The sequence below is a fragment of the Triturus cristatus genome, chromosome 8 (assembly GCF_964204655.1).
Source record: "Triturus cristatus chromosome 8, aTriCri1.1, whole genome shotgun sequence".
Taxonomy (NCBI): Eukaryota; Metazoa; Chordata; class Amphibia; order Caudata; family Salamandridae; genus Triturus; species Triturus cristatus.
In genome coordinates, this window is record NC_140591.1 from 1563577779 (window position 1) to 1563589226 (window position 11448).

The 11448-nt window shown below is 44.4% G+C and overlaps 1 protein-coding gene across 1 annotated transcript; it reads right to left on the reverse strand.

Moving 5' to 3' along the window:
* Window positions 1-676: 676 nt before the first annotated feature.
* Window positions 677-11232, reverse strand: LOC146806158 (olfactory receptor 52K2-like). The gene is made up of 2 exons (XM_085623873.1): window positions 10302-11232; window positions 677-753 (listed from the first exon to the last, which is right to left on the reverse strand). Exons 1-2 carry the CDS (start codon window positions 11230-11232, stop codon window positions 677-679), a joined length of 1008 nt encoding a protein of 335 aa, XP_085479999.1.
* Between the last annotated feature and the right edge of the window lie 216 nt (window positions 11233-11448).

Below are 11448 nucleotides of genomic sequence, written 5' to 3' on the forward strand. Positions count from 1 at the left end.
AATGTGGTACGAGATACAAAGAAGACTGTGAAGGTTTCTTCTCTCGATGTTGGTGACACGGTGAAAATTAAATCTCCAGTCCATATGAGAAAAGGTAACAGTAAATTCAGTGAGCCTATATAAGTGAATAAAATTGTTGGCAATGCTGTTAAAATCATGAGTGGTCATTGGTGGAACCTCAACAGGGTTGTTAAGGTTCATACCAAAGTCTCTTCCCCTTCTGGTCAGTTTTCTGAATTTTCTCATCTTGACCAGACAAATGTTAGACGGAGTTCCAGGTCAATTGTTCAACCTGCCAGGTTCAGATTTTAATTCAGCGTTTGCTTTTTAGATCTTGTTTTAGCAAAAAAAAATTATATATATTTTTTTTTGTTAGAGGAAAGGAACATATGTATTATCTTATGTGATATCTCTGTTGTGGACGATGTTTTACTCTCTGTTCTTTGAATGTTATGTAGCTCCTAGCAAATATGCTAGTATGATTCAGTTGAGTTGGAGCTGCTGTTAGAGTCGGTCTTGTCTGTCTCTTCTTACCATGTAGCCTTAATAACCCGACTTTACTTACATCTGGCCCAGCGTGGTTACTACAGTATGCTATAAAACATGGTGGTTTGTGGTTCAAAGGTAAGAGATGTCTTTTTCAGTTTCACTAAATTACTTATGCACTTCGACATCACTATGCCAAGTAGTACAGACTGTATACCATTTGCAATGTAAGTGTCACATATGTTTTCAAAAGCATAAAGTCCCTCTCTCATCCACTCATACATTGACAGAGCCACCTATACATTCAAAGCCATAGAGTTACTAAACCAGACAGTCATATACTGGTATACTTACTTAAACATCTGCTGACACTGTTACAGGTATACTCCTACACTCACTCAGATACGTAGTCAAGTACTAACACAACATAGTCATCCATCCAGTCAAGTAGTCCTTTAAACATTAGCCAGGCGTACAACTGTACAGAGTACCTATGCATTTTTAGGTCAGTGATGTAACCGTGGAGTGTAATGTTAGCTATAATAAAACTGCATAACTATTTATGTTGATAGTGTTATACTTTAAATATGAAAACCGACAGAACATAATGAAAAGGTAATGTACTTATTTATTTCCCCATTTCAGGCATTAATTTCTATTTAGGTATAAACAGTTACAATGGCATCAAAACGTGAGAGAAGAAAGAAATAGAAGCAAGGATACTATATCAAAACAACTGAGAAACAAAAAAGGCAAAATGCAGAGAAAGTGGTGAAAGTGAAAAGAGCTGCTGGGAAGAGAACCAAGACATTTCTTGATAAAATAGTGTTGTCTATGAGGAAAAGAAGCCAAAAGATAAGACTTTGTAATCGTGTAAAAGGTGCACTGAACTTTGGAACAAACAATGATGATTCTGTCTTGTCTTTCATAGAAACGTATGTGATATGTGCAATCCCAAAAAACGATGGTGAAAAAGGATTGAGACAATAAGTTCTACGCTTCCAAACTCATAGACGTGGGAGGACTGTTATTGAAAATACAGAGCCAAGGAAAAACTTCACACAGGATGTCGTTTTGGATTCCCATACCCTGGCTTTGTGTCTGCAGTTAGACATACACTGACATGGAAATCCCTGAAAACTACATACAACCTCAGAAGAACAGAAGCGTCCGAGTATATTAATGACTACAACTTTGTCATACTGACGATGTGGCACACAAATTTGGATCTACAATTTGTTGCAGACAACTCCACCACTGTTGCTCGCCACATCACTTCATGTATAAAAAAATCTGATTAGACAGAAATGGAAGAGATGTGGGAGGAGATTTCGGCAGGAAGGAGTCTTACCTAGAAATGGTACAGTTTCAGCTTTAAAATGCATTTCCACAGAGAAATGTGTTTCTATGACTGCTGGGACTGATTGAAATCGGCTAGTTTGTACTAAAAGTCCAAGGGTATTGTATGAGTAAGTCTAGCCCTGGTAAGAGGTCAAAATAGAGTATTAAAGTATTTCTGAGAAGTGCACTATCTACAGAATTTGATCCAGAAAGTAGAGACATACTGAAATCAAATATGTTGAATACATACTACCCGAGAAGAAGTCCACTTATTCAAAACATGTGCCTCTATGAAGTACTTCAATACTTTACGTAAGGGAGTAATGTAACTGAAAACATAGAACAAGGGAGATATGCAGTACTTGGATGTAATGCTTGTTTGTTGAGACACAAGAAAGAAAATCTAATTAACCACTGAAAGCTTAGTTGCCATACTCTGGAGAGAAGAGAGTTTTTCTACTTGGTACTTTTGCAGTTGTTCTAACCATGGCATGCTCAATCAGATTTACTTGGACACTATGGGCCCGATTCACAAAGGCAATCTGAGATAAAAGTCTTACTGTATGACTTTTATTGTTCACAGAGGTCATTTACGAGTCATATCTTTGCGTCCTTTGTTGGGTCAGAATCTCCGGCTTTGGCCCCACTCTCTGTCACCCGGGCCATACTCTCCAGCTAGAACTACACTCTCTGGCTTGGGCTTGATGAAGTGTAATCAATAGGCCGGAATGCAATTTTTACAAAAAGGAACATTAGGAACGAGTGATACATGGTAGAGGAGGTCATGAATATCAGTATGGGCAGGGAAAGGATCTGGCCGGATACTACATCATATCCCAGAAATGATTTCTCCTTTGCATCATGTTACATGCAGTCCACAATTGGCGCTCCCCTCAGAGTTGACTGTAGTATCAACAATACAGTCAACACTAGGGGGAGCGCAATGCAACACAATGAAACAACTCCTCAGAGTGACTTTATTAACAAATCTAAGCTTTCTAATTTAATTACATATCTGGAGATCATTTGCAGATTCCTATTGAGGATGAAATGCCTAGCACTAGTTCTGGGCTCTTTAATCAGCTACAGCTTCATCCCCCAACTTGTTTGGTAATAAACAAAGAAGCCCTGGATCTTCTTCAAAGGAAGTGGAGAGTGGAAGAACTTGAAAAAAGCTGGCCTTCCAAAGTGTTTGGCATCCCTATATCCTGTGGTGAAGGTTGATATGGAGATTCTCTCACCCATTAAAGTTAATCCGATGTTGGCTAATCTGTCTGATCAATCTGAGGAAGTTGCAGTACCAGATTTGGTAGATCTTCAAGTGGATGTGTCTTTGCAGAAGAGTTATTCAGGACTGATTCTGGCTTTGAGAGCAGCCATATACGCAGTATATGCTTCGGTCAAAGACGTCCAAGCTTTTTTCTCAGCTATACAAGAGCATTTTGAGTACTTCAAGTTGTTTTCCAACATGGAAATGCAGGTTAAATTCCTTTCAAAGAATGTCTTGTGATATTTTGAAGGTGTCTGCCGCTTCTATGGCTTCTAACATAGCTGCATAATGTCAGATCTATTTCAAAGATTGAAGGACATAGGAGCTCACAGAGCAGGTTTACTTCACATCTCCTTTTTTGTTTGAGTAAATTGTTTGGAGATCAGCTAGAAATGCTACAGAGAGCTTTCAAAAATCAAAAGTATGCTTAATTATTTAAGGCTCAGATAAAACATGACCTCCCTAAAAATCCTAATAATAAGGAGAAGGGACAAAAAATATATCCAATTCAATTTTAAATTTGTAAGCAAAAAGCCCAACCAGTTAAATTCTGGTAGAAGTCAGAATCCAAGACCTCCTTTTCTTCTTTCTTCGAAGTGCAGAAAGCAATGTATCCAGAATCAAGACCAATCCCTTTGACATTCTCAAAAGATCCGACACGATCTCTAGCATTGTCTCAGGAGATATAAGAACTTTAAAAATAAAATGTAATATATCCAGTTCCAGAGAGTCAGAGAGGAAAACAATTCAATTCATTTGTCTTTCAGTTCAAGATGTAAGCTCTACAGAAAATAATCCTTTATATAACCCCTGGAGAATGGATGTCTGTTCTGGACTTAAGAAGTGCCTATCTGAATATCCCAATATATCCAATTCACCAGACATTTTTCAGTTTTGTGTGGAGGGTCAACATTGGCAGTTTCATGTACTTCGGTTCATTCTGGCTTCTTCCCCGAGGTTATTCACAACACAAAGGTGCCAGCTACAATAGTGTCCAATATGCAAGCCGATGGCACCCTCATCCATCTTACTTGGATGACTGACTGTCCATTCTCCCTCAAGTAAAATTCTTCTGAATCACACAAAATTGGTTTGTTAGGCATTGGTAGAATATGATCTATTAATCAATTTGGAAAAGACTCATTTTTATCCCACTCAAGGCTTGGGTTCTTCGGAGCCCGGTTTATGACTCATCTGGGAATGGTGAACCTACCATCGACAAGAACTCAGATAATTCAGACTGTGAGGAATTGGGTTGCTGGTTGAGGGGGTGAGCCCTTCTCAAGCAACAGTCACAATCCTTGTCAGGGTAAACCTTAAAAAACACCTGATGAACCTGTGCTTAACCATCTGCTAGCTTAATACAAAAGCAGACAGGCTTAACTTAGAGGCAATATATTAAGTATTTATGCAGTACTCAAACACTAATAAAGTGACACCACATAACTAGAAAAATCCCACATCAATTAAAAGAAAATGAGTAAAATGCAATAGAGTATTTGACACCAAAATAACACCAATCCAATCAGTAGAAACAGAGATTTATATTTCAAAATTTAAGGTAAATATTGCGCTTAAAAGCACAAAACACCACTTATGATTATCTGGTTGTGCGAAACTGGAACATTTCCCAAATTCAATCTGACCGCGCTGGATTGCCCAGGGACCACGTTAGTCTCATTCAAAAAGTTACCTTCTAAACTCCAGCGCAAAGAGCCCAGTTTGTGGTGGAGGAGGTCACGAGGAGCTGAGAGCACTGCCAATAGTCACTGCTGAAGCTGAAGAGCAGTCTGAGGATTCACAGACAATCATTGCTGAAGCTTCATGTCACGGACGATCATCACAGCAGTCAAAAAGGTTGTCCAAAGTCTCATGATAATCATTGGTCAGCCGTCTCTTAATGGTCTATGAATTGATCTTTGGACACTGAAACAAAATTGTGAGTCTCAATGGATCCTTTAATTTTTGCAGAGCTGGTATGACAAAGGTCTAGCTACACATTAAGAGTCCAATAAGCAGCATTTAGGGCAATTAGGGCAGTTGGGGCTGCTAGGGGTGTTCCTGAAATTTAATCCTGGGGTTTGAGACTGCTGAAGGGTTTTGCCAGATGAGACTGAGAAGTTTTACAGTCCTATCCTTTTGAGCCTCTTGATGAGGTAGACGAGAAACATCTTTCCTTGAAAGTATGCGTTTTGGTGGCTAATATTTCAGCACATAAGTTTGGAGAAATTGAATTCACTGTCTATTATGCCCCCTTATTTGAGAATGGTCTCTGAGGATTGGTACTTAAGTTGGTCCTGGGCTTCCAGCCTAAACTAATAACTTCTTTCCATCAAGATAAAGGAATAATTTTGCCTTCTTTTTTTCCAGCACCTTCTACCTCTGAAAAGGAGGTATGGCATACATTGAGAGGCATATTTATCAAGGTTTTGTGTCATCATTGCACCACACAAGGGGGTGCAAGGGTGATGCAACATCTAGTATGAACCCTGAGTGCCCTGCATGGCTTGGTAAATGTGATGTAACTCAATGTAGCGCAAGTCGCTGCCTTGCGTTACTCTGCCCCATGGAGGTGTTCATGGGAGGAATGTAGCTGTTCCCACACATCCACTGATGGACTTTGGCACTTTACAAGATTTGCCAATAGTATAGACCTGGGCAGTCGTCCAAATGCTGCACCTCCCCAGGGGAGGCATAATGCGGAGAAATGTGCATATTTCCTCTAGTTTCTGACTCATTCTAGGTGTGCTGCATTCTGCAGATGGGCTATGTCCGGACAACACCTCCCCTCCATCTGGGGGCTCTCTCCTCCGGCCCACGGCATGGCAAAGTGTACAGGACGGACTCCATGGGTCCCAGGCAGTCCTCCTCAGGGCGTGCAGGCCCGAGAGCTCCGACGGTCCTCCCCTTGCCTGAGGCCCAGCCAGGGTCCCCGAGCCCCCAGGAAGCGGGCCTCCCCTTCATGCTGCTCCTGGACAAGTCAAGCAGGGAGGTGAGCAGCGGCAGCCCCGGGGAAGGAGCCTCCCGAGCGGCTACCTTGGAGCGCCTGGCCACCCTCGCCGGAACGCAAGGGTGACTGGGTATGGCACCCTCCCAGGCCATCTGGGCGCTGGGTTGTCCCGGGCCCTCTGGTCGTCTGGCTGCATGACCAGATGGCCTTGCGGGCCGGGCGACCAGATGGTCCTGCGGGCTGGGCGACCAGATGGTCCTGCATGCCGGGCGACCAGATAGCCATGTGGGCCAGGTGATCAGATGGCCCTGCGGACTGGGTGACCAGATGGCCCTGCGGGCTGGGTGACCAGATGGCCAGCCTGATGGCTGGCCAGGCTAACTCCAACTTTTGTCCTTCCCCAAATGTGGAGGCCTAATAGTCGAGAAAAATTGGCTCCCCGGGAAGCTGTCGGGGAGAGGACGTGGCCTGGGCTTAACCCTCCTTGGTTCCAGCTGAGGGTCCGGGTGCTGGGGACAAGGGTCCACTGGGGACCCTGGGAGGCTCTCCCTGGCCTGGCTAGGGTTCGGAAGCCGGGCCCGGGCCTGGGGCTTGAGCTCTGGCCTGCAAGCCAGTCGAGGGTCCGGGCATTCATCGGGGCCAAGGGAGGATCTCCTGGCCTGGGTAGGGTTCAGAAGCGGGGACCAGGCCCAGGGCTTGAGCTGTGTCCGGAAGGCCATGGGGGTGCTGGAGCCTCCCCATCCTGCAAGCCAGCCGAGGGTCTGGGCGTTCATCGGGGCCAAGGGAGGCTCTCCCCGGTCTGGCTAGAGTTCGGAAGCTGGGCCCGGGGCTTGAGCTCTGTCCGGCAGGCCATGGGGGTGCTGGAGCCCCCCTGGCCTGAAAGCCAGCCGAATGTCCGGGTGTTCATCGGGGCCAAGGGAAGCCGGGCCCGGGCCTGGGGCTTGAGCTCTGGCCTGCAAGCCAGTCGAGGGTCCGGGCATTCATTGGGGCCAATGGAGGATCTCCCGGCCTGGGTAGGGTTCGGAAGTGGGGACCAGGCCCAGGGCTTGAGCTCTGTCCGGAAGGCCATTGGGGTGCTGGAGCCTCCCCATCCTGCAAGCTAGCCGAGGGTCCGGGCATTCATGGGACCTCTCTCCCCGGCCTGGCTAGGGTTCAGAAGCAGGGACCCGGCCCGGGGCTTGAGCTCTGTCTGACAGGCCATGGGGGTGCTGGAGCCTCCCCGTCCTGCAAGCCAGCGAGTGTCTGGGCATTCACTGGGGCCTGGGGAGGCTCTCTCCGGCCTGGCTAGAGTTCGGAAGCTGGGACCGGGCCCAGGGTTTGAGCACCGTCCGGCAGGCCCTGGGATGCTGGAGCACCCCCATCCTGCAAGCCAGCCGAGGGTCTGGGCGCTGGGGTCCATCGGGGCCTGGGGAGGCTCTCCCCGGCCTGGCTAGAGTTCAGAAGCTGGGACCGGGCCTGGGGCTTGAGCTCCGTCTGGTGGGCCCCGGGGTGCTGGAGCCCCCCTGTCCTGCAAGCCAGCCGAGGGTCCATGCGCTGGGGACAGTGGGTCCATCGGGGCCTGGGGAGGCTCTTCCTAGCCTGGCTAGGGTTCAGAAGCTGGGACCGGGCCCGGGGCTTGAATTAAGTCCTGTGGGCCCCGGGGTGCGGGAGCCCCCCGACCTGCAAACCAGCCGAGTGTCTGGGTGCTGGGGGCTGGGTCCACAGGGGCCAGGGGAGGCTCTCTCTGGCCTGGCTAGGGCTCAGAAGCTGCGACTGGGCCCGAGGCTTGAGCTCCGTCCGGAGGGCTCTGGGGCTCGGGAGTCCCCCACTGTCCTGCAAGCCAGTCGAGGGTTCGTGCGCTGGGGACGGGGGGGCTCTCCCTGGCCTGTATGGGGTTTGGAAGCTGAGCCTCCAAGTCCGCCAAGAGCAAGCGGGATCCCTTCCGTTAAGGCGCCGGTCGGGCATATGCGAGCAGGTGAGTGGATTTGTCGAGCCCTGTAAAATGTATATATTTAAAATCGCTACATGGGCTATACCATCTAATTTCGCGTCTCCCTATAGAATGAATGTGGGAAATGTTGAATCCATGAATAGTATTAGCAGCTGCGATACCCTGAGCATTTGTATCTCCTGATTATTTCATAAAGTAAGTAGTGGTAAGAGAAAATGGGTTTAGGAGGTAATGACCCAATTACTTAGCTGTATTCTTCATTACTCTGAATATGCCTTTTCTTGTGCCAGTTCTTACGGCCCTCCCTCCCAGTTGCCATAGAGAAACTAAATTCCACTAAATATTGCTAGGCTATCTACAGGAAGAGTGGTGTTCTCCATCTCTCTTTATTGCCATGGTAGTAGGAGGAGCATGTTAGAAAAATGTAGGGTATTTTTGTTTTGAGTCTTTTGATTGGCACCAGCTAGGTCATGTTGTCTCTGGGTAGAGGCTACATACCTCATCGAGTAAGTATTGGTATGAGAAAAAGGGTATACAGGGTAATGAAGGTTAACGGTAATTAGTTGAGTCATTATTACCGGTAATTAGTTGAGTTATTATTATGAATTGAATTTCTTTACATCATTAGCTAGTGTGCAAGTAATATCACATGATATTATGGGTAACCCAAAATTGAGAGTTGTACAAATAGCCACTATTCTTAAACTCAGTATCTTCTGTACGTTTCAAAAATACATTAATCTCCTTCATACTTATCTTTAATTCATTACATTTTACCATATGTGTTTGTGCATGGTCGGTACACTATGAAAAAAAACTACAAGCCCCAGCTCAGTTGTTGGTTTTGGGTATTGCATGTTTTTGGACAACCAACAAACAATCTATATCCCTGCGACCATAAAGGTATGATGGAGAGAACAGTCTGTTACTTTTGTAAATTGACAATCGGGCAAACAAATTCAGGTGAAAAGATCACAAATTAAAACCTTTACCTGAGATATATATTTTTTGTTTAAACCATTAGTTCCTTTCAGAAAACCTTGCACAATCCACACAAATGACCCCTAGCTGAATTCAGAAGGTTTCAGAAATGCATTCTTTTTTCAGGTTTACATAACAAACTGCAAGTAGGTTGGAACTGCCAAAAATAGGAAAAATGGACTAACACATAGAAAAACGTGGCACATTTGTCTAAGATATTGGTTTTCTTGCACAACTTTGAATGTTCCTGAAAGCTGGGAAGACAATAATCTTAACAAAGCAAACCATTGGCTAATGCCATGTTGAGGAATAAACCACAATGCTTTCTTAAATGTCCCATTTGTCAAACAAAAACTACATTTTTGCAGTATTTTAGCTATTTTCCCGGTTCCCTCTAGGAGTATCAAGAAACTCAGGGTGCATCTGGAATTCCCATACAAAGGACGAATAGACACCTATTCGTACCAGATCTTTTTTTTGGAAAAAAGTATGAAGGCCTAAGCGCAAAGTGACCCAAACATCAAAAAAGAGCTTAGCAAAAGGGCTGCTGAGGTCCAAAAAACCTCAGCAGCGAAAGGTTTAAACAGATTAAGAGTATTCTCCTCAAGGTTTATTTATTTATTTTGACAGTTTTATATAGCGCAAACAAGACCCTTGCAGGTATCAGAGCGCTTTACAGTGCAGAAATATCAACATAAAAACGTATAAGTATCGTGAATTAGGTGAATACGGTAAAGGTGAACATACACGAATAGCACGTATTTACAGGGGAATATCAATGAGTCAAGTGAATTTGGTTGGTTTAGTTTGATGCAGGCAGAGTTTATGCTTCACTGATGCATTCCTAAAACAATGAAAAAGGAAAATTTGAGTTTATTAGTATTCAGTAGAGGTGGGTGACTTTAGTGGATTTGCAAATGTCACATTACCATATTTAACAATGCAAAATATGTATTCCATGGCTACTCCAGAGGTTTTGCCATGCTCAGAGGTGAGGCTTGGGAGTCCTTCACTGGTGAAGAGTGGTACATGATGTTGTGCATTTTCAGTTGATGTTAAAAGGGTGCCAAATATTTTTGTGTTTCTTCAAGTCCCAAGATATTCATCCAAGTACTGATAAGTTGTGTGTTAGCCACATATCAGGGGAATGTCAGTCCTTTGTGGCCTAAGATGATGTGCAATGACTTACAATGAAAATGTCAACTTGTAGAGACTTGAGGAAAGTTATGCAGAGTATTACAGAGTCTGCATTAGATCTGTGGTTGTCTTTGAAGACCATTTACCCGAGGTCTGTCATCGATCAATGTTTTCAGTTTGTGGCACCGTGGTGTTCGAACACTGGCCCTTAAAATATTTCAGCACTCTATCACGTATCTGTTTGGTTTTGACCCCATATACTATCGGGTTCACCATGGGTGGGGCCATCATGTAGCAGTTCACCAGTAATATATGAATATGAAGAGGCATGTTATTACCAAACCTATATATTATGGTCGAAATAATATTTGGAATGTAAAACACTAGTATGGCACAGATGTGGGAGCCACATGTTCCAATTGACTTGATGCGTGCAACCCTCGTGGTAAGAAGGAAGACAGCCCTCAGTATATTTAGGTAAGACAGTAGGATTAATATAATATCAATCACAACAACAAACAGTGATACAATCATTCCATAGAGGTTATTGAGGGTTATATCAGCACAAGCCAGCTTTGCAACTGCCATGTGCTCACAGTAAGAGTGAGGAATGAGATTGGAATTACAAAAAGGTAGCCTTTTAAGAAGATATGTCAATGGGCTTGTTGCAATCACACACCTAAAGAAAGCTGCAACCCCAATTTTAAGGATAGCTGGAGGAGTGAGAATGCTTGTGTATCTCAAGGGATTGCAGATAGCAACGTAGCGGTCAAAGGCCATGGCCAACAATATTGTTGATTCCAAAGCAGCAAATGTGTGAATGAAGAACATTTGAGTGATGCAGGCTTCAAAATAAATTTCTGTAGAGTTAAACCAAAGTATCGCCAATGTTTTTGGAGTAATGGTGGAGGACATCACCAGGTCGATAAAGCATAACATACTGAGGAAATAATACATGGGTTGGTGGAGGCTAGGTTCGACCGTGATGAAAAACAGGAGAATGCAGTTCCCCACCAGTGTAATGATGTACATGAAGCAGAAGGCAAAAGCAACCCAGAAATAATAATCTTCCAGTCCAGGAATTCCCTTCAGGATGAAGGCAGAGGGATGGAGGCTGCTGATGTTATTAGCTATCATAGTGCTTACCTGATACCACTCCTCAGCATCAAGAAAACCTGTTTTAAAAGAAAAAAAATGATTACATTCACAGTATAGCTATGATATATGTGATTTTAATCTTTAATGAACCATTCCTTACTTTAGCCTTCAATGTGGGAAAGGGTTCCTCAAACCATGTAGTGATAATGCAAATAAATATCAACATAGCTAACTTGAAAGCATTCCTTCAGCTTC